The sequence below is a fragment of the Tyto alba genome, unplaced genomic scaffold (assembly GCF_018691265.1).
Source record: "Tyto alba isolate M040663 unplaced genomic scaffold, T.alba_DEE_v4.0 Super-Scaffold_13, whole genome shotgun sequence".
Taxonomy (NCBI): Eukaryota; Metazoa; Chordata; class Aves; order Strigiformes; family Tytonidae; genus Tyto; species Tyto alba.
Genome location: NW_024881275.1, coordinates 18,059,449 through 18,083,628, shown reverse-complemented (window position 1 = coordinate 18,083,628; position 24,180 = coordinate 18,059,449). Strand labels below are relative to the sequence as shown.

The following is a 24,180-nucleotide window of genomic DNA, read 5'->3' as shown; positions in this document are numbered from 1 at the left end:
TTAAATGGTGTTGAAAATATTAATTTTCTGTTTTTACAGCTACCCATATGTGACAATCAATGTTGGGTCACGTCACATCTGGTTTTAACTTTTTAAGTCTTGTATCTGCTACTTGAGCTGATCATTTTCTGATCATTTCACAGCTCAGATCCTACCTATCTCAAAAGCTGTCATTAACATCAATGAGATCTGCTGGGGTAAGAATAATACAAAAGCATGAGGAGCTAAGAGTTTAGATTTGTGTACAAAATGACAAAATCAAAATTACTATGGAAATGTCTACTCATAACATGCATTCTACCAAATTAAAAACATACACTGAAGTTTGATGCAACATAATAAAAACCAATATATTAACGTATTTGAAAATCTATTGCTATTGTAATACAAAATTAGCATAACATAAACATAGACATTTCTGTTATAAGGTTTCATCTCCCTATTCAATTCAAAAATATGCTCTGTTTATAGAAGAGTTAGGTGTATTTTTATCAGCTTGGTTTTAGCATGTGTGAACAAATACTTACTGCTGCTTTTATCTAGCCACATTAAGGGTTGTAATGATCCATTTCTCATCCAAGAAATAGGAATAATCCATGTGTTACTTAACAAAAAAAAAAAGAGATAATATAATTAATTCTTATGCTTTAGAAAACCATATCAACTGATGCTAAACTACATTGCAGATAAGTTCCTTCTTACAAGAATCTCCATATACTTTCTCTCCTCTCTAATGCACAAAACCTTATCAGATGGTGGTACTTATGCTGGATCAGCACGTAGGTTCATCAAAGCTAAGGGAGTTTTCGCATGGCTTTAAATAGGCACTTATATCTAGAATATTGTTCGATTCTAGGTATCTGAACACCACTGTATCTCTATGCGTTGGTTTTCCTTTTTCAGGAAATAATTTTATTCACCTCACTTATTACACTTCACAGTGTTTTGAGAGAAAGAAAAGCTCTTTTTCAGAAGTGTATCCACTGAAAAAGGCCCCAGGCAAGCAATACAACTAGAACTCTGACATCTGTAATTTCCTTTCTGAGAGAATGTAAAGCTCCTGGTGAAAACAGATGAAAGCTTCAAAACCTTGAAAAATTCTGTAAAACTTGTCCTGGAGTTTCTTACATTCACATGATATTGCCCCTTGCTAACTACAGTAAAGGGCTTAACATTTGTAACTTGGAACACCTTATCTGAGCTAACCAAAAATGCTGAATGAACTCTACAGTTCCTGGAGCTTGGGATCAAAGGAAAATGTGATTCTCACCAAAATTTCTTTTGGCTGTTTGTATGACCAGCAATAGAAGCCAGGGGAAAACTGCTTTAGGTTTTGCTCCCCTTTATGCTTTTTCCCCATGTGAGAACTCAACTCATGAGCCCTGTCCATGCATCCCAAAGCTTATGACATCTGCTGAACTTCATGAAAGTTCAAACTGTAGCCATGAGTTTCCAAAATGGGTGAGCAAAGGCAACTCACTCTATCACCATTTTTAGGCATCTAAGTAAGCAGCACAGCCTTCAAAAGCACCACTCAGCAGTGCTCACTGACAGGAACTTTAGAACTGCATGTAAGGCACTCATCACTTTCTGATAAAGGGATAATTTATATAAGTACTTAAATGCATCTCCTTTATCCTTGCCCAGCAGAAGAGACTGGGAATATGTGCACTGGAAAAAAGCTACAGCATGGTTCATTCAGGTCTCCAGTCCATACAACTGAGGGATGAGGAAAGAAGAAAAGGCCAGGCAAAACTCCTGCCCTGTAATCTATTCACAGCCTGCATCTGTCCTTACAAGGCTATTATGTGGCTGGAAAAGTCACTACTTCAAAGGAAAGCAAACTTTTGGCAAAGCAAGAGGCTTGCAGAACTACTGAAAACTCCGAACTCAAACAGATTTTACTTGACAGCTTTTGATGAGAAAAAACATAACATTAAAAATCAGATGGTCAAAACACAATGTCCTAACTGAAGAGTTCCCTGCAAAAAATAGCATATAAACATACAATAAAAACACAAACTAAACATACTTGTAAGAATCAGTACTGTTTTCATTTTTTTTATTAAAAAATTGTTCCTGACTGATTGTGCCAGTGGTTAGATTTAATGTTAAAACTGGAAACCCATTTTGGCATGTCCAGGAATCCATTATTTGCTTTACAGATGCTGGCAACTGAACTTCATCCTGGGCATCTATGACCTGAATGAGAAACAGGAATTAGAAGTATTTACGATAAACAAGTACTTACTGATACTGTGTCAGCAACACTCTGGGGTTCGTTCTAATGTATTAGAGAAAATATAACTCTTCACAGACCATATAACTGCTTAGCACTTTGCTGGTCTGTGATTCAAAAAATCAGTATAACAAAGTCCAAGGGACATTACTGACATTATAATAAAGACACTCTAAGCCCTTTTGGAATTATGGAATACTGAGATGATATGTCTCATTCTTATAACCTGACTGTTAACCATTCTCTTTTTAGTGTTAATATACTTACACCACTGCATGGCTATGACAGACTTGATTTGTTAACTTATTTCAAATAAAGCTACTAGAACATAAAGATTTTTAAGTGACTACCTAATAAACAAACTGAATAGTAAAGATAAATTGAGAAATATACTAAGCTAGAGTCCCAACTAGAGTGAATTGGTACAGCCTTTGTTGGCTTGAAAGATGTGACGGCCTTACATGTCTGAAAATCTGGCACTTTCACTCTTAACCGAAGTCTGAGTCTGCAACACAATGGAAGTCTTCTTCAGAAGAGTAAGAAAGTGGAATTTCTAAAAATAAACCTATTATTATCACCTGTTTTCTTATTCACATTTCTGCCCAAACCACTAAAGGGTGAAATGCTGAGCTATTGCTCTGGGTATAGACTTTGCTGGATCTGTGACATATGAGCTTCTTTGAGCACCAAGCCCAGAGCATCACACACTCTGATCTGGCAAAACTTAAGCTCCAGAAGAATAGGCTATGCAATTTCATGTAGGTTTAGGTAATCTCCATGAAACCCAAACCTCCACCTGGCCCTGATTTCCCACCTCATCTCTCTACTCCTTGGACTTAGATCCACTGATCTCAGGTGCAGTAAAGCAGCCAAATAAACACTTGTGAAGACATTAGCCAAAAGACCCAGCAAAGCAAATTTTATGCAAAAGACTACACCGAGGATAGCCAAATTCCAGTACGGTCTTCTACAAACAGTATATGCCCTAAATTTGGACTGTGACAAACACCAGAGCAAGAATACTAGAGATAAAATGAGTACCATCTGTACATGGGTCCAGAGATCATCTTGGTTAGCATTTGAGAAGGAAAATTCTTTCAGATATGACTGTACGGAAACAAAAAGAGAAGCATTAGAATTCATGAGAGTTCGATGAAAAAAATCATCAAAGCAAACAGAAATTTGGGAAATTGTCATTTTCAAGCTTATAAATCAAGATGAAGGCATTAGTTTTTCAAACTTACAGTAAGTGATCTGATAAACAACTTCTCAGTCAGGAAACCAGAAAGCATCCAGGTAATAGAAGCCCCCTGGAGTACAAAAAAAAAAAACTATGAGAAAAGATTAATTATTATTCCAAATATTACTGCAATAATTTTTCAAGCTATATTCCAGAGAAGTTAGTCAGGCTACTCCTACGCTTCATATTTCAAGAAAGTTAAAAATGTTTTCACCATTTCTTTCATAGCCAAATAGATTCGCAACATCCAATAAATTTGTGTATGCAGCAGAAACAAATTTTGAATGACAAAAAAATCTACAAAAAGTATTGTAATTCAGCGGTTTATCTCAAGCCTACTTTTTAATATCAGTTTAGAATATACAAGAAACAGGAAGAGTTTTGTATTTTTTACCTTGTTATACGTGATGCTGTCAAACAGAGACATTAAAGAAAATGATCCTTTGATCTTGTCTTCACTTTCTGACAATGATCGAACTCCTATTTCATTGTCTTCCCTTAAAACAGGTTGTACAACATGATCATAAAATATTTTATCCTGCAAGAAAAAGACAAATCTAAGTGATCTGAACAAAAAATACTTATTTGTAGGAGATAATGTAGATTATGAGATTAGCACTAATAGAAATAGTCTATCAATAAACAAGGAACGATCCTTTTCCCCCCTCCCTAACTTTCCCATGAAGTAAAAGGGACTGTATACCCAATCCTAGCATTTTCCACATGCAACATCAATAATCAGTGAAAATTTTACTTCTGAGAAGACTGTGGGCTTGGGCCTGACAAACACTATTACAGTGTAAACCTCAGGGAAAAAATAAGTCAACTATATCAAACAGCAAATGAACAAATACTGAAAACTGAAAACCTGTATCTCATTTACATCTGTATGTCATTAATATGGTAGCATTTTCCTCCTAAATTCTGTTTCTCCTGTTGCAACCCTGAGCAATAACCTAAAAATTAAGCTGCTGAGGGTAGCAAGGCTTAACTATGCAGCATCTCTGCTGTCACCTGGTGAGAAATATGGAGGGAAAATGGCTCCTTTGGTGTAAATTAGTGAAGTTCTCTTTTTGCCAAATGATGGTTCAGTTTCCTCCCAGCTGAGTATCTGTCCTAAGGCAGGATGGAGAATTCCGTAATTAGAAAGGTAAAGAAAAAACCCTAAATTTACAAAACACTGCAGGGTACTTTGAGCACTTCTACTTCTCAAGGAGAGGAGTACAGGCTTTCAATTAAGGGGATCAAATCTCTTCACCAATTATTCACCTTGTAAATAGCCAGTAAATTTAATTTTCAGGGTTCAATTTGTAATTGGGTGGTGATCTGTGGCACAAAGTCTAGTTGGAGGCCAGTGACTAGTGGTGGACCCCTGCGGCATATATTGGGTCCAGTCCCGTTCAACATCTTCATTAATGATGTGGACGATGGGACAGAGTGTACCCTAAGCAAGTTGGCAGATGACACAAAACTGGGAAAAGTAACTGATACACCAGAGTTGTGCTGCCATCCCGAGGGACCTGGAAAGGCTGGAGAAATGGGCTGATGGGAACTTCATGAAGTTCAACAAGGGGAAGTGCAATGTCCTGCAGCTGAGGGCACTGTGCACAGACACTTATGATTGCACAGGCAAGTGCACCTCATCTCATGGATGTAATTAGCAGTACCTATCCTGTCTCAGATTTTAATGATGGATGGAGTTTTCTAATATGCTATGGGATTTATGCTTATTCCCATTTGGGTGGAATGGGAAGGAGTTTTACTCTGCTGTCAGATTATCTACGTGCATTATATTTTCCTTTATTTCAGCCAGACATCCATGGACTCAGTGGGCTAAACAGACTCAAAACAGCCCAATTTAATCACTGCCTGGTAAAGATACCTGAGGTATGGGATGCTTGGAAAAGAGCTTGGATAGGCACGGAGGCAAACTGTCAGCTACAGGACCCAGGAGAGAAACCTGGGTTTGCTACATGACAGATCTAGGGCAAAACACCAACTCCTTGTCACCGCAGACTCACAGCTGTCCAGCCATCCTCTGTGCCAGCAGCCAAAGAGCTGGGTGTGATCACAGTCCCCAGCAGATGGAGACCCTCCAGGAAAGAATCAAGACTTGCTGGTCTTTCCCAGAGGAGTTACGTTACTAATACCATGGCTTAATTAAATCTCATTTCCTGCACCTTCTTTTCATTCATACACGCTGGAATTTTTCTACTTTAGCCTACTTCTGTAAGTGTTAGTACTTACCAGTGGAAGCTTGGGTTCAACAAAGGTAGCTCCCAGGTACTCAAAGTAAGATGACAGACCCTCGTTAAGCCACAGGTCATTCCACCAGTTCATTGTAACAAGATTTCCAAACCACTTAAATAGAAATAAAAAATATCTCAACATCTCTTTGGACTGCTGCTTTCATTTCTGCAGGTTAAACACACATATCTATGCTGAAGTAACTTTATTTAATGTGTACACATCAATGTAATAAAATTCTGGATACTCCTTCAGATAGTGAAAACTCAGTAGAAGAATAAGTACCTTGGAAAAAATCAGAGGTTCAAGGCAGTTATTTTTTAATTGCTTCATTTACAAATTCGTACCATGAGTATGGATGTCTGTGCTTTAAGTCATTCTTTTATTCTCTTTAATTTTAAGCACTTCCCAATAATATTTAAATATCTAAAAGATCATATCAAGCTATGATTAAAAGTAGGGCATTTATCAAGCAATTACAAAAACATTTTTCCATCTTCTTAAAAAAAGAAATTGTCAGGGGAATGATAAACAGAACTGGGGAAGTGACCATTTCCAAAATCAGCAAATCCCTATCCTGGCAAGCAATAAAACTTTCATAACAGCTGCTACATACTCATATTTGGTAGTTCGTATTTTACAAAAAACTGATCGCTTGCAGATTAGTATTTTATTTGTTGTTAGAAACTTGAACTACAACTTTGTTTTAAAATAGAGATTAATTAAGTACTGACATTTGTTTTATTGGCCTGCAATAAGAATGCTCATCTGAAGGTCTGAAAAGTTACAGACCTTGTCAGAAGGGCATACAAGTGCACCAGCCAAGTTAAACTCTTTAGCTAACTGTTGACTAAGCATAGTTGTCGCTCTGGCAAACAGCAGTAAATTAAACAGTCAATAAAAAAGTGAAACTGCAATATCATTTCAAATCAAACAAGAAAAGTTTTTAAAATCTCTATGAAAACAGCACAAAAGTCCTGCTACAGTGTAAAATGTGTTCGTGTTAATTTTGTTGTCTCATACCATAGGTTGCTTCTTACAGAAAAACCAGTATCTTCTGCAATATGTACATGCACTGACACTACAGTAGAATACTTACGAAGTCCATTAATTCTCCCACTGAAGTACTAAGTATATTGCATATAGAGAGCACTGGGTCATCCCTACAACCCTACAGTATTTTCTAGTATGGCATTCAGGTACCATGTGAGAAAAAAATAAGTAGTCCATTAAGAGTTTTGTATCAATGAGTCCTGTGCAGTCAGTATGCAGTCTGTAATATGACAGAATCTACTTTTAATATTGATTTAGCAGCAGAACATATCGTCTTCCAATAGTTTCAATAGTCTTTAAGTACTGTAGTGCTCACACCCCCCACTGTCAAGTTACTATTTCTACCAGTGACTGCATCATCATCAACCAGAAGGAAACAACCTCACAGGCAAATGAATGTACAGAATTTTTTACCACATGCCTGGTGTCCTAGCTCATGTGACACAATTATGGCAATCATTGCCTTTCTGCTTGTGAATTTATCACTTGGGAGGTACATCAGTGATGATTCTTGGAAAGTCATTAGCCCCCAGTTTTCCATAGCACCTGCTCCAAAATCAGGCAGTGCAACCAGATCTAAATTGATTCAAACAGAGAAAAAAAAAAAAAAGGTATCTTTAAAATTTTCAGAATTAAAATGCTCACATGACTTTAATGCTCACACTGGTTCAGTGTGCAGTTAAAGGATACTATAGTTTAATGGTTCTTTGCAGTATTATGGCAGCACTCCCGCAAATGGGCTGTGAAATTTCTTCCTGTCATACTTCTCATTTATGATTGACACCTTTTCATGGAGCCAGACCTGTACTGTATCTTGTACATACAAATGTTTCAAACAAAATGAAAGCTGTATTCTATCAGTGCTAGGAGATAATATATTCACTTCTGGCTCTCAAAAGTCTTCCTCTGTACGAGTTTCTTCTGTGTTTGGGAAAGATCATACTTACCTCTTTCTTCAGCCTAACAGCTGATAAAAAATATCTTGCTTCTTCAGCTCTGTGAGTAGAAGGATTCTTTCCACTCTTAGATGAAAGGTGCCTTAGAAACAGCATCTCTGTTTCCACATTATGGCTGTTACCTCTGTACTCCCCTCCTGCCTAATAATGCACAGGGAGCAGTTTTCCAGTTCAAATGTAAAAGTTGGACGAAACATCAAGGATCTCAAAGAAAGATAATACTGTTTGAAGTCGCAAACTTTGCAAAGAGCAAAATTTGGAGAAGATATACAGAACATTTTGGAAGCAGACACAAGCTTGTACTCCAAAGCAGTTGACCATCAGCTAGTTCCAGTCCGAAAGCTAGGCAGTTAATGTAAGCATGGTGCTGAACCCAAGAAAAGCTAGGCTGCACATCAGCAGGGCTTATCACCTCAGGCTTACAGCAAATGTATTTCACTTTCAGTGAGGCAGCCCTCATCTAGACAGCTTGGGACAAGAGAGATCACTTATAACTGCATTAAAATCAGGTAAAGACAAACCCTTAAATATCCCTGATTTAAAATGTCTTTATTCATACTTTCATATGTTGAGTTTGCATTAGAGATCTAGCATTTACAAGGAGCTATTCTTGGTTGATCTAATCCTATTCATTTTTAAGCAAAGCTTCAAAGACAGTGCAAAATGCAGTTGGTGTGGCATGACGTTACAGTGGGGATTGTAATGGATTTACAGCATTCTGTGAAACTGAAATATTACCTAACAGGAAGCCTGTAATACCATTCTTCTACTTAAAGTTTGTAATATTTTTATACTAATGAATTAATGAATTGACATTGCTGCTAAACAGAAGAACACAAGCATGAAACAGAATTGTCTACAGCCCTTGAGTAGCTTGTATGATTACTAAGACAACAGAATTTAAAGAGGGAACACTGCATGTATTACATTTTCCATAAGAAGTGTAGTGAGTAATTCTGCAAGTTATTCTAAACACACTGGGAGATAATACATTTACACAGTTGAAAATTTATTTCTTTCAAGTGCCAAAATAGAGATTTGACATATCAACAAATTACCTAGTCAAGAAAGGAGGGAAATTCTTCCCCCACAATCCTGCAATCTGCTAAGATAATGGGCAGGTCCAAAACTAATTTTAAGTATGCACTGCCTTCTGTGCTCTCAATATCCTACCAATTTGTATAAAAGCACACGTTTTCCTGTGATATTGATACTGAAGTCCCTGGCAATCCAAGTATAAGTAGCAGACAAACTGAACAGTGGAAGTACATGATGACACCCTTTTTTCTTGACTGAAGCTTGACTTAACTGACTTACCTGGTGTCCATTTTAAGTAGAAACAATCTTTTCCCTCAGGAGTCTTTTTTCTGGGGATGAATGTGCAGGAACATACAGCCAACTCACAGGTAATCAACATATTGAAGAAAGCAAGGAATGCTTTGGGAAGACATGGGTTACAGCAAGCATTACTAGGAGGATGTAGGGACTACAACATCCTTGCCTTGTATGGTCTATGCATCCCAAAAATAGCCACGTGACTGAACAACTCCTTTCTATTCACTTTCTAGTCCCATCTGCCCCTTTATCAGGAAATTATGATTTAAAAGTGGGATGTGAATGTAAGAGTGCTGAGTTATGGCTTAAAAGAGCCATGATTCAGAAAGCAGAATTCAGTGAGTTAAAGCTTAGGGGGTTTATTCCGTTAATGTGGTAAACTGTAAAAAGAGAATACTGCAGAAGAATCAACTGCTTCTGTGAATGTTAAACCATCAGCAGCCATCTCTGGGCCGTTTAAGAAACTAAGTAATCTCACCTGTCTTTGGTAGAGGGTAGCTGATGTTAAGTAAATCTTCCAGAAATGAAAGTATTGGGCCTGTTACATTTAAAGCATAGTCAACATACCCACTTTTAACTGCCTCTTTCCGAGCCCAAATACGTATCTGTAATAAAACAAGGAAGTGTTATTTTAGACAACCCTCATATTTTCATTTTCTCTGCTTCTCTGCTGCGAATCATTGTTTGAGGATGCTGTCTGTTCACACCAGACCATATAATGAAGCTTTTAATAAAAAAAATCCCAACTCCATTTTTGCCGGACCTAACAAAGTATGGCACAGACCCTAATCCTGCTAAAACCTAGGAGAGTTCCAGTACTTCAAAAAGTCCAAAATTCTAATCCAACTATACATTGCTGGAACAAATGGACTCCTGGTTTTCTTTTATTAAATGGGAAATTCTGTAAAACTATTTAGAATTACACTTCTTAAACCAATATTTTCCAATCAGTGAGCCTGCGTGACAAACTTTCTTTCACACCACCACTCTTTCCCTGAAGAGAGATAAATGGATCTTCAGAGAACATCTGCTGTCCAAATATACACATCTCTTCTCTTGAACTTTCTCTCACAGCCTGCAACAGACCACTGGCCTCCCACTGCTGCTGGGGAGAGCAGATGACACCTATACCTCCGAGTAACGGAGACAGCAGCAGCAAGCAAAGCTTTCCTGTGCCCATTTGGTTTGTCACGTTACTGAAAAGGGCAGCCCAAGGTGATGGATTAGACTGAGAAAAAGATTATGCTGCCGCATAGCTCGGGATGTGAGACCCCAAAGGTTCCTAGCAGCTCAAAACCCTGGCATTTCTTGCATCTAAATGCAATGCAGTCTTACAAGGAGCTGCACAGCCAAACCCTAAGAGCACAGTTGGGAAGCATCAAGATTTAATCTACAAGGGAAAAATTCAAGTATATTCAGTCAACAGAGTACCCTCAGCCTCTGAGCCCCTGTTTTCAGCCAAGACTTCAGAGGAGATTCAAAGACCAGATCACTTAATTTTACAAAACCTAAACACAATGGGCAGACTTAAAATCCTAATCCTAGTATGAGCTTTGAGTTATGCTACCAGTGTTTCAGGTTGTAAATTACTTACCAGAAATGACAAAACAGACACAACAAACATGTTCACAAATACTGTGGAGGCATAAATCTGTCTAAAACCAAGGGGCAAAATACCCTCTCCCCTCTACCCTACAGATCACAGGTGGTATACAGAATATACAGTACTAGTATACAAAATGCATAGAGCACTGTATTGCTCCTATTGATATTGCTCCTCAAAGGCCCCTGAAGAACAAGGCACTGAACTGCAGTGGTTCATCACAACAGTGGAAATGGATATTTTTTTTCCCACCAAGACAGCTAAGGAGATAAGAAGTCCCAGAATTATGACCAGTACTTTCTGCAGAGTAGCTGCTCCTGAAGTTTTAACATACAGAGCCCAGACCTGTTTGTGGAACTGTATGAAACCAACAGGACAGGACAATAAACTAATTCTCCTAAAGGAAAGCTTTCTGCAGAAATATCTGCAGAATAAACATTAGTAGTTTTGCCACACAAGTAAATGGGTGTGGAATGGAAAGAACAGTTAAAGTCTGTGATATCTTCTAAAGCACATGATGCACCACAGAGCCAACTTCTGTTGTAAACTTCTATAATGTGCTATATGCAGCATCATATCTACCTCATTTCCCCGCTCGGTTTTGGTGACATAATCAAAATCACAAATCACAAAAGCAGTCAAGTAAGTTGACATTTTCAGCGAAGTGTTAAACGTGGTAACAGTCCATAAGCTTCCATTTTCGTCCTTCATTTCAGATACATCTAGAAAAAACATCAAAGAAATATTCAAATCATTTTTCCTCCTTAACAAACAAGGAATTTTGTGTTTTCTGTGTGGTTTTTTACATGCACTAACTTCATAAGTTTCCAGTAGAAGGCAAGCAGCCAGACTCACTGCTAGTGCCACATATCAGAGTTGTGACTTTCCATGCAAATACCAAAAATCCATTCTTGAGCTTCTTAACTAAAGTCTTGGAAGGATATCAGACTGCATCAGTTTTAGGATGTGGGCAAACTGTGGACAATTTATCCCATGCTGCACATCTCTAAAATGTCTGATCTATCATGATTCAAATAGTGGTCATGCGTGCCCAAGAATTATGAAATACTTAATCAGATACTTTCCTTCTTATGGCTGAAATTTATTTAGGTGAAAAATAAAGACTCATGGCACTAAACAGCAGAAAAAAAAGTCATTAATACGGAGGAAAGAGATCCAACGGATTTCTGTAAGAATACTAGTTTACAGAATTTGTTTGGAATCTTATACCACACGTGCATCCTACACGAGATCCCAGCAAGGAACAGGAGGAGCATCTCCAGTGCATTATAATCCCCTCATCCTTATTCTGCCCATACACTGGAAGCTACAGTGTATCTGCCTGGTAAAACATTTTTTTTTAATGCAGTAAATATGTCCTAAAATCTGCTTAGAAATAAAGAAATCCCTTACTACCACAATTGCAGGCTTTGCATACTGGGGCTGCCGTTTTGTTTTAAGCAGATGTCGTGCAGGAAGACAGACACACTGACTAAGCACTAAATGCCAGGAATCAAACCCTATGCAGTCTCCAGCAACCAGAGGAAAGCACATCACAAGTAACAAAACTATGCAATTGTTGCCATCTGATACATGAAGTATGAATAACTGTCTCCAAAGTTTTAAATTCATAGGCACAGATTTTCTGTACATTTTCAACACATTAGCACATGGACAACAGAACACTGCTGTATTGGATTATATACTCTGTTCAGATAAATTATACCCTCTTTAAAAGTAATCCAGGGAGAAAAACAAACAAACAAACAAACAAACAAACAAACAAACAAACAAACAAACAAACAAAAACATGTTTACTTGCTGTTTACCTACCAATAGCAGGCATGTTGGAAAGAGCCACATAGCTTGGGTCATGGATAATTCTGATATTAAATGTGGCCTTCATGGCAGGTTCATCAAAGCATGGGTAAACTGTCCTGGCATACGTTGGTTCCAGTTGGGAGGCAATCAGCATACTGTATTAAAAAGACAAGATTAATCCAGCATGCTACATCTGATCAAAATCAATATATAGTGCAGGAAAAACACCAAATCAGAAAAAGCAAGAAGTGAATAATATAGATATGCAGATTTGGAAAAGTTCTGGTTATTGTTTAAAGCCATGATTAAATCCCTGCATCCAACTGAAAGTTCAGTTTGGATGCTTCAAGAGAAAAAGAGTCTTTTTAATTTTCTTTTTTTTCCCCACAGGCTTTTTTCAGATATCATATTTTAAATATTTGAGCCTTTCTAGTTTGTTTATTAAGACAGAATGAAATAATGCTTTGCACACATCACACCAGTGCTCAAGGGTGGTACAATGCCTAACTACAATTTCATAATTAGGATCTCTCTGTACACCTGCTCTTCTCTCTAACCCGTGCATTCTTATTTCAAACGGCACATTTTAATAAAAAATTGCGATAACTGTTATGCAAGGGGATACACATGCACTTGCACACTCCTGTCAAATCACATAGAGAAGAACCCCTGAAAAAGCAGCACCAGTGCTGTCCCAGTGCACTGGCAAGCCCAGGAAAATATCCAAGAGGATCCTTTTCTACTTTACACTATGGAGCCTTGCCTCACTTGGGGCAGATCTCTGTGACACACTATGACAGATGCACTCTTCCTGTTCAAACTAATTGAACAGTGGTCCAGACAAATGCTCAGCAATTAGGCCTAATCAAAGTTAATCCTATTGTGTGAGGCTATTAGTGAGAACTCAGCACCAAACCCAAAAAACAGGTTTGGCTGGAGACTGGGCTGGTAAGCAGCCAAAACTGCATTAATAGCAGAAAATCTGAGTACAAATCAACCACTTCACGCTATAAGTATCTGCAGCCATCAGGGTCCGTTGAGCTCTCCCTCCATAGCAGCTGGCTGCACAGCAGTGATTGCCCCTTGAGCAGGGATGCCTCTCAAGGTTACCCCTCGAGGCTGAGAGACCCCTTACCTGACATAAGCCTTCGATGGGTTGGTGAGTGACATTTTTTGCATGCATGTAAAATTTAAGATATGTACAGTAAGTTTACACGATAACCTTTATATCCCACACTCACTTTAACCATAGTCAATAGTAGAGTATTGACCACCAATCCATCTGTACTTATTTAATATTTTACATACCTAAATTTACTGATTAGATCTCAAAAAACTAACTACACCATCAGATCTGCCTGAGTGATCTCTGACTCTTCTCCTGTGACACACATGGGCTGGAATCAAAAGATAAATCGCTATGTCCCATGGCCAAAGTTTCAAAGAGCTGTACATCTGGGCTGCTCACATTAGGGCATTTTTACAAGGAATTAGTAAAAATACGCATTCAATGGTTCTCAAAGCTCTACACCTGTCAGCCAAGAAGTAGCCAGCAGCTGGGCACACAAGAATAGTATAATCTCCTGTTTCAGTGACCTCAATTCTATCACAGGGCTAATATTTTTCAGCTGTAGTTGAGGTGTTCCCTAACAGTGTATTCACACCCGGTTCACAAAGGCTTACGCTGAGCACAGAGACATCCCAAACAAGCCAGAAGCCATTAGGACAGCACCCATACATTAAGTATCAGTATGTAACGAGTACGTGGAGCACTCACAGACTAACAAGTCAGATCTACCCTATAGGCACAGTGTGACTGTGCCTGACTGTGATCTGTAGCCCTGAAACGTGTCCGAAACCTAAGGCTGCATGTTTTAAGATTCCCTTTCCTGATTCTGTACCACTGAAGAACTTATGACATTTAAAAGAAGCCATGCTGAACACGTTGTGACTACTGGGACCACAACACCTCTTCTGACATGAGGAATGGCTTGAGAGAGAGCAGCACAGAGTATTTGACTTCTTGCCTGTCAGTGCAAGAAGATTTTCTTTACGGACCTGATTCCCTGCAGTCAGGTGTGTGCCTTGCTGAATGCAGCTGCAGCTTCAGGTGAGACAGAAGTATCACCTTCTCTCCTCCTTATTCCTGTCCAATGACAGAAAGTGACTTAAACTCCTGCCAGTGCTCCAGGCGAGCAGCAAGGGTGACAGGCCACTTCAGTGAAGGAACCAATCTCCTCCTTTCCTGTGCAGCAAAGTATGCTTTGGTGCATTCAGTTGTGCAACCAGCCGCAGCTTGGGTCAAGGTAACACTGAGCAACCCCCCACAATGGCAAATTCTCCCACTCCAGTGCAATTGCTGCCCCAGGAGGCTCTGTACCAGCAGAAACTGATGCAGACACTTAGCAAATTTACCCCCGAGAAATTCTTGTTCAAGAATACATATTCTTGTTCAAGAAACTGACTCAGACACTTAGCAAATTTGCCCACGAGAAATTCTTGTTCAAGAATACAAAATAGCATAGATTGGGCAAAAGCATCATGATAAAAAATATGAGAATGGATTAAATGCTATTTTCCACCAGGACTCCAAATAAAATGTTAATAAATGCAGATATGTTATATCTGCAATCAGTGGATCACCTTTGACTTATTTCAGTGTATGAACACCACTGGCATCTCTTTAGCCAGATTGTAGCCTCACATTTCACTAGCACTTCGTGATGAGCCAAGAATGAAATGCAACAATTGTCATAAATCCTCCAAACAATTGGAAATTGAACCATATTTTAATAAAATAAACATTATTTTAGTGACCTAAAAACTTTTTTTCTCGTTTCCTTCTGTGGCAGCACAGCTGACAATAACTTTTTTTTCAGATCCTCTGAATTTTACACAGTTTGAATCAAAAAATATCATAGTCAAGTTCAGTGTTTCTTCGGTAGCACTTGATTGATTTAATACCACAGCAGAAAGCACACTGATACTGTATTAAGCAATTGAGTGCTTGTTCCTTGCTTACTTATTTGGATTTGTTTTATTTATATAAACTAAACAAAGTGTTCTAGATTTTCCTTAACTTCAAAAACAAACAAACAAACAAACAAACAAACCTGCATAAGTTAAATTTTACATATATCAATCAAGATTTACACAAAAGCCAGCAGCTGAAAAGCCAACTCACTGTTGCAGAAAAAAACACACAGTCCTCCTCAATTTCACGAAAAACTACCAACTTTATTTTGTGGCTTCATATTATACTCCTCATGCAAGGACTTGAATGGATGGATTTTGCAGGTAATCAAAAATCACCTGCTTGAGCGCAAAGCCTATGAACTGCTGAAATACAGTTTATTTTAGTGGACTCAGCGATAGGCGGGGAGCAAAGAACACTTGAATTTTACTTGATTGCCAATCCTCAGCAATTCACTACATCTTTAATTATTTAAAATGAAGTAACTTTAAAACAAACTGTTTGTCTGCCTCTCCTTTCAACACCTGGTTTGAGAAACTCGTATTCCGCTCAAACTATTTAAATGGTAATCTTGTTTCACTTTTCTTTAGCATGCATCTCATCCAGAAGTTTGTAATGCAATTCACCTTGAGAAGACTTGCAATTAAAAAAAAATAAATAAATAAGCAAGCGTAATTTTGAGGGTGAAAACATGTGTTAGATGACTGACTGCTCGATAAGCTCACGCTGCCCCAGTACCGATTTTGCAGCTCAAAAGAAAATACAAAGGGAAGCAGCCGAAGAGCACTCTCTAAGGAAATCATCGGTTGTTTGAGGACAGCCAAACACCTTCACATGCAATAGCACCTGTAGAAAGCCCAGCTGCCTAAAGCGGCCACCCACCCCACTCCACCTTCCTTCCGAAACGTTGAACTCATGCTCAAATGCACATCCGAAATCCCGGGTTCTAGATGGCGACACGCTCCCCACAGACACAGGTGGAGGGCCTGAGGAGCTGCCGGTGCCCCACGGGCATGTGCGGGGCCAGGATGAAGACGCCGAGCTGGCCCGCAGCTCCCAGGAACGGGCTGTAGCTGCTGCCTGACCCCTTGCTGCCAGCCAAGGCACGGCAAGAGACAGTCGAACCTGCCTCTGCCACAGGCGGGTCTCTACCTGTCGGACCCCCGGGAGGCCCTCCCGGACTGACTCCGGAGCAGCAGCTCCTCAGCAGCCCCTGCAAACCAGGAGCGCTTGGCATAACGCCTCGGCGCGGACCGTCCCGAGCGTAAAAAACTAGAGGTAAAATTAGTGTAGTAAATTTTTTTTTTTTTTTTATGTTTTAATAGTGTAATTTTTTTCTTTTTAAAAATTTTTTTAAAAGCTCTTTTTGCAAGTGTAAAAAACTAACGGTAAAATTAGTGTAGTAATTTTTTTTTTTTATGTTTTAATAGTGTAATTTTTTTTCTTTTTAAAAATTTTTTTAAAAGCTTTTTTTGCAAGTGTAAAAAACTAGCGGTAAAATTAGCACAGCAATTTTTTATTTTTTTTTTTTAACTAGTGTAATTTTTTTTATCATTATTTAATTTTACAATTTTTTTCACTGGCGTAAAAAAAAAAAAAAAAAAAACCAAAACGAGAGGTAAACTTCCAGCGCCCCCCCGCTGCCAGCCAGCGGCTGCCGCAGAGCCAGGGCACCCCCCAGCCCCAGCCCCAGCCCCAGCCCTCCGCGGGGCGGGGGGGGGGGGGGCGCAGCCACCGCCGCGGAGCGCACGGCGCCGAGATCCTGACCAGCGGCCGCGGGGGGGGCGCGGGTGTGCGCGGGGCGGCCGGGCCGCCGCGTACCTGCTCCGTCCCTGGTCGGTGTAGCGGGTGAGGAAAAGCCCGTCGAGGTCCTCCTCCAGCCGGCCCTGGAAGCCCAGCTGCAGCACGTAGCGGCTCCCGGCCCGCAGCCGCCCGCGCAGCTCCAGCACCGCCACCTCGCCCGCCGCCTCCTGCCGCAGCCCCGCCACCTCCACGGCGGCCCCCGGCCCGGGCAAGGGGCCGCTCACGGCGGCGGCCCCGCGGCTCCGCAGCCCGGAGCTGTGCAGCACCGCCGCCTCCGTGTCCCGCCGGCACAGCACCGTGATGTTCACCTGCCCGCTGAAGACGAACGGTCCCGCCTGGCCCGGCCGCACCCGCGGCCACAGCTCCAGGTCGTAGTGGAGCGGCAGGAGGTGGCGGGGCAGGCGGCGGCCGGGGGCGGCCGCGGCGGTGCCCGGCGGGGCGGCGGGGCCGGGGGCGGTGGGCGAGGGCGAGGGGGGGGGCGGCGGCGGCTGCCGGCAGCGCCCGTAGAGCCCGGCGAGCGCCAGCAGCGCGGCCGCCAGCGCCAGCCCCAGCGCGGCCAGCCCCGCCGCGGCCCTGCGCCCCACGTACAGCCCGCGGGGACCCATCCGCGCCGCTCCGCGCCGCCCGGTCCTGGCGCGGGGGGACGGAGCGGCTCTGCGGGCGGGACGCGCCCGGCCGGGCCGTGCCGTGCCGGGGAAGGCGGGTGTGCCGTCCGCTCCCCACCCCGTCCCGGGGAAGCCGCTGCCGGGAGGGCTGCTCCGACGGGGCGGGCGGACCGGGGACACCCCTCCCCGTCCCCCCGCCGCGGGGAGCGGGGCGCGGCGGGAGCGCAGCCGGAGCCCGGGGCCGCCCGCGGGCTGTCCCCTTCCCGAAGCGGTGGCTCCTAAAGCCCGAGGTGGGCCGTGATGTGGGGTGGGGGCCGTGCCGGGGGACCTCTCGGCCCTGAGCGGGAACAGCACAAACCCATCGACAACAACAGCAGCAAAACCCAAAATACGAATACCGGGAATATTCATGCTTTCTCACCACCGTAAGGCAAGAGAAAGCATGAGAAAATGCGGGGGGAAGGGGGGGGGAGGAGCGGGTCCCTGCTTGAAGTCTACAGTGTTGTGGTTAGAACGGGTGGGCTCTTGAGGGTAATCTACATGGTAAAAGATTTGGGACAAAGTTTGAAAAATCTTTGGTACATAAAAACAGCATGACCAAAAGTGGGTTTCTGATAACCAGTCCTCATTTAGAGCCTCACTTCCCCGCATAGTTCACCTGGGGCTATAAACATCACCATGCCGGACATACATAGTTGACCCCATTAGAATCAATAGGAATAATCCTGTGTTCTCAGTTAAACACATACTTAAAGGGTTTGCTGAGTTGAGGCTGGGTTGCCAGTGAAATTGCAAAATTAAACCTCTGTCACCTTGTAAAACATGCCCACTGTTTTTTCTCAGTTGCAGCTCCTCTTCTAAATCCCGGTGAGCCATGCATTAGCAGCAGCAGTAGCCAGGAACAGTGGCCCACGCGTGCCATTCTCTCAGACAACTCTTAATCTGGATTACGAAACAGGTTTTCCCCCTCCTTTCTTTTTTTTAATGCACTTGCCAACCCCTGCCCCATTCCCTCATTGTTTTGAACCCAAGTGGATTCCCTTGGACTTGTAGTTTGTACAGAAGGCACCCTGAACACCAAAGAGCTCTGGAAAATAGAGTTATTGGATTAAGTATTACAGTTTGTTTTGTCACCAGAATTAAAGCTAAATTGGCTAAAGTAAATTCACCTCAATGAGCTAACACTAAACCTTATCCCTCTTGCTAATTTATTTCTTAATTCCGAGAGATACCTCTTCCGTGATCTGGTACAGAATACAACTCCCGCTTTGCTCGTGCTGGGCACGCCGGCCGCATCAGATCTGGGGAATAACTCTGAGCCACTGAACAAAGAAAGTTTCTGGTTCCAGGTGAAGATGGTAACCTGTTGTTTTCCTGTCTCTCGAGGGATGGAGGGGATGCCCTCTGCCAGCCTGTCCCGCTGGTTGCGGGCTCCCCCCACCCTTCTTGCCTCATCCGCCGCCTGCCCCAGTGCCTTTGCGGTTGTTACCCATTAACTTCCCAGCCAGCTGCCTTCTGGCACTGGCCCATCCCCTGCTGTTTTCTTTCACAGAGTTTCACTTTTATGTCTCTGTTTCTGTGCTTCTTTTACCATCTTGCTCTCATTTACCTAAGGGAAAGGGTGCGGACTGTCTTCCCCACCCATGCCTAGGGACCTCTTTCTGTTTCTCCAGTTCAGGCCCCTGTACTCCTTCCAACCTATCATCCTTCCACTCCTCTGCCCTTGCACATGCCTCACATTCCTTTAATCCTCATCCTGCACATTAGGAGCTTCTCACTTTTCTCCTAGCATGTTTGGCAACATCCATTATAATGCTATCACATTAGGACTTGACAACAATCTCTAACAAACTTCATGGAGGTCGCTGGACCTGCAGCCACACAGCAACCCTGAACTTACTGCCCTCAAACTAGTATGACCTGCTGCATGTCACTCAAAAGATTTCACATCAAATGTTTTCAAGTGCATAGGAAAGTACCTTTTCCCTCTTATTGTCACTGTAAATTTGGGAAGCAGATCCTTGTACCAATCCACAGAGTTGCTCCATCCCATGGGAGTGCTGATGCGCTGTGGAGACTGGGCAAGATGAATGATCAGGAGCTTCCAGAAAGATCAGGAAATAAAAGGCAGTGCTGCAAAGAAGGAAGTGATGGGAAGGAGAAATCACACACTATTTCTAAGGCAAGACAACAGTGTAGAAAATTACGGAGGATTTAATTGCCCTGCTTTCCAAATGTTTTTTATACATCCTTGACATTGTTCAGTAAAACCATCCTCATCCACTCACCCCATCAAAACAAGGCTCAGGCAAAATCAAAACTGTGAGGCATTTTATCCCATGTCTCTGAAAACAAGCAGAACTGCTCGGTAATAAGCCTGTAAATAGTGCAGAACCCACGGGAAGGTTGCCCTTCTTAATGGTGCTGGATGTGTTTTAAAGTTTACAGTTCATCTCCATCAAATTGACGTTATTTTCTCTTGTTTGCAGTAGAGAATTCAAACCTGCTCCTTTCCTCAACTAACACATAATAAAAACAAAGTAATTACAACAATAAATATGTTAAGAAGTGTTGTTTAATTGTCCTTTCCTCCCAAATAGTTTATACTGGTTACCTTATAAAGCAACTGCTGAGTGAAGGCTTTTATCAGCCCACCACTGCGGATTCCCCTCCTGCTGGGAACACACAGGCTGACTTGTTTGAAAGAGGAAAACACTTTGCATACAGTACAAAACATGTGAGTAACTTCTGTTGACGGGATCACAGTTCGCCGTCCTGCTGAACCGACCTGCGGAGCTAAGATGTCTAAACGACACATTTCTGAGGCCGAAGCTGCAGGAGGTCCTGGGCCAGGACAGTCACTCCAGCCACAGCGTGTCAGCCACAGTCTTTTGCTCAGGCCGCAGCTCAGCGCCAGTCCTGACCTTGGGTGGACACAGGAGGCTTCTATTTAAGTCAGCAGAAGCCCCTAGTACGCATCTGAAGGTAGAAACAAATCACCTGTTATAAAAGAAGTCAGACAGCCCTGTCACTTGGAAGGACATCAAAGCATCTGACAAACTTTACACTTTTCTTCCAGACAGAGGTGTCTGTGCCATGCTCACTGACTGTTCAAAGTCCCATTGGTGTCCACTGAATTTTAAACAACAGAAAATGACAGACACATATGACAGCATGAGATCTACTATCCATTATGGTGCAGTAAGGTAAACGACACTTGATGTGACAGCTGGCCAGGAAATTTGTAATGCACTTTTAATTAGCAAAATAGTACAATGACCCATCCTTAAAGTGTATCAAGATTTTCAGGTTCATATTATTTTTTTCATAAAAAGTACTGTGATATCATCCTAAATCATATATATTGAATGCTAAGAAAAATTATAATTGCACATTTAAGCAAGGTCAAATAACTGCTAGGCTGAAAGATGTTTCCCTAAATCACATTATTAGTTATTTGTCCAACTGAATTTGAGAAGTTCTGAGTGATGGCATATATGGCAATTTCAGCAGCGGGGGTTGGGGGTGATCAGCACTCCTGAAACTTTGCTTTTAACACGTTAGATCCTGTTTCCTCTTCAGGTTTTGGGAAGGTGCCTGATTTTTTCTGTATTTACAAAGTCAGACTAATGCTCCTTTCAGGCATAAGGGATCCATGTGCACCACCTACGTCCATGAAATCTGTATCTTTTTTAGCTTGGTCTGCTTGTTTTATCTACTGTAATTTGCTCTGCATCATTTTTTCTCCTTCTTCAACAGCGTCAGTAACATATCAGAGCAGAAAATGTTATTACTGGAAGTCTTTGTGGCAGGAGCTCTTCCATAGGAGGTGCTGAAGTTGCAGTCTTATTATTTCTCTGAAGGTCTTATTTAATGGATATTTCAGGTTTCCCAGCCACCCAAAGTTAGAAGTGTGAGCTATAGCTGGACATACAGTTAGCATAGCTGCAAATTAGCGCAATACAAATGAGCCAAGCATGAGAAATTGAGGACTATAGCTTCCTATGGACACATCAAAGAAATCCTGTCTTCCTGCAGGCTCAGGTTTATTACTTTATATTCTCCTTCATAGAGTATGTATCTTCAACATCAAAGTCAACACATGTGGTACTTTGTTATGGTTACAAAGTAAATGGAATTAGACTTGAAAGAGTGAGCTTTCCGTTCCCCAAAGAATAAAATAAAAACCAACCAACCAACAACAATCAAAAAACCCTCAAACAACAGAAATCACCAAAACCTTTCTATCAATTTTTCTGTCCTAAAGAGATTTCGTACACTGCCTGTATAGATCTGTCGGTTGATACGAGGTTTACAATCTGCCACAGTTGCAACTGAGCAGTGATCTGTATTTGTACTGACAAGGTTGTCTTAACTGGCCACTACAGTCCAGTACAGAAGGGCAATGTGGAGAAGACTTCAAATTTAAAAAGGTCAAATTTGACCAAGCACTGGAGTGTCATCAAGAAACGCTAAATTGAAAACTCAGCTTAATGATTTGGAGTGAGGTGTCACTTCATGCTGATCATTGGGTGAGCAAGGAAAGTGCTTTCACCATAGAGAGTCATGGATCTAATTAAAAAATCGTACATAGGGAAGCATGCTTGAAATGTTGCCATTATTGATTATGATGTCTGATACTGTGATTGAAGTAATTGGTCACTAGTGCTTTAATGAAAAGATGTTCCTCAGTGTTTCAGACCAACAGGCCACTCTGACAATCCTCTGTCTTGCAGACTACCAAACCATGCAAAAATTTGTTAGTAAATTCTATTCTCATTTGATGCACCAGCTGCAGACTTTTTACCAGGGCCTCGCTGACTGTCTCTGTGGAGCTGTGTGCCCATGCGATGGTTGTGGTCTACACAGCAAACGGTGGGTCACAGCAACAATTCTCACCAGTGGAAAAAAGACAGAAACTGGGGCAAAACCAAGTTGTTTATTTGGGTACTTCTGCTTGTGGAAGACAACAGAGTAATCCCTAAATGATATGGGTAAAGCAGGGTAGTGATGAGCCATAAAACTTGGTATTAACAAAATGATCAATGTGTGCAGTGAGCAGAGTTGCACTCAGAGCTGGAGAAGACTTCCTCCAAAAGGTTCGGGGTGCTCAAAGGAGCAAGAGAGGCCTGCAGCCCTCTTTGAATTTCGGATACGTACGAGAGCCACCTCCTTGGAAGGCAGGGTCAGGAAAGCAACCCCAGGGAACTGCAGGAGATGCACAGAACAATATGGAAAATAACCAAGAAGTAACCACAGCAGGCATGAAAACCTCTATCCAGAATACGAGCAGGAGATGACAATTATGCCCAAGCTGGAAATAAGGAGGCTGCACTTTTCTCAGTAATTTTTTTGTGTGGTTGGTAACTCTATCAGTTGGCTTCTAAGCTGTAGCAGGCAATCAATAGGATTCATAAACCAAGTCTTGAAACTGAGGATATGTGGGAAAGAAGCGTATCACATTTTCACCAGTTTGTCTAGCAAGAAAAAAACCTGTAACAATGCACTCTCAATTGGAATGAAGGTTTTTTTAAAAAAAAAAAAAAAAAAAAGAAAAAATGATTTAATAAGAAAAGGATGAGTGAATGCATGAATCATTTTCAGCATGTGAAAATTGGTTCCAGATGACATTTAACTTTTCTGAAGTTTAATGTTTTCTGATTGTTACTGCACTTAAAAACAGCTTGAATAGGTATCAGCCTTTCTCCAAGTATGCCAACATTTTCAGGCCTGTGCATGGTGAAACTGCTTGAAAGTGAGGAAATATCTGACCAGAAATAAGTTACAAGTGGATTTTTTTTAATGGCATGAAATATCAGGAGGTTGATATTGCTTCATAGGATGAATGGTGACATTTTCAAATGTGTTGTTCCTTTTCATTAAGTGCTTTGCTTTACAGGCTTTCAGATGCGTGGTATTTTTCTGGAAGCCTCACTAAGATGAACCAGGAATGTGGTATTTGGCCCCTGACTGCTAGTCTTGCTGAGATTTATCATCTCTCTAGGAGGAATAGCAAGTTAAAATTTGAAGAATTGACATATTGAGGTACTGTAAACTATTTCTCATGTGAGGAGTTGGATCAATGGAGTTGGATCAAGGACACGTGTCTCCTCTCATTTCATCAGCTTTTATTACAAGTAGGGCTCTTGGATGGTATGCAAAACTGAGATTTCAACAGCCAAATACAGGAAATGCTTCACAAAGCTTACTTCAGCCATAGAGCTTCACATGGAGCTGAAGGAGAAAGAAGCAGAAACTTAGTTATCACAAGGAGGAGAGCAGGAGAGAGAGCAATGGCTCTTCC

At 41.5% G+C, this 24,180-nt stretch overlaps 1 protein-coding gene across 1 annotated transcript in view; it reads right to left on the bottom strand.

The window, feature by feature from the left end:
- The window catches only part of LVRN (laeverin), a 37,685-nt gene extending 19,809 nt beyond the window's left edge, over positions 1 to 17,876 (bottom strand). Inside the window, exons 1-11 of the mRNA XM_042787868.1 lie at positions 17,290 to 17,876; positions 12,507 to 12,649; positions 11,256 to 11,395; positions 9,549 to 9,675; positions 7,201 to 7,355; positions 5,727 to 5,840; positions 3,874 to 4,017; positions 3,484 to 3,549; positions 3,281 to 3,346; positions 2,033 to 2,202; positions 528 to 604 (exon numbers count right to left, since the gene is read on the bottom strand). Of these exons, the coding sequence (XP_042643802.1) occupies positions 528 to 604; positions 2,033 to 2,202; positions 3,281 to 3,346; positions 3,484 to 3,549; positions 3,874 to 4,017; positions 5,727 to 5,840; positions 7,201 to 7,355; positions 9,549 to 9,675; positions 11,256 to 11,395; positions 12,507 to 12,649; positions 17,290 to 17,876 (1,789 nt within the window). The remainder of the gene's footprint in view (positions 1 to 527; positions 605 to 2,032; positions 2,203 to 3,280; positions 3,347 to 3,483; positions 3,550 to 3,873; positions 4,018 to 5,726; positions 5,841 to 7,200; positions 7,356 to 9,548; positions 9,676 to 11,255; positions 11,396 to 12,506; positions 12,650 to 17,289) is intronic.
- Positions 17,877 to 24,180: the final 6,304 nt, after the last annotated feature.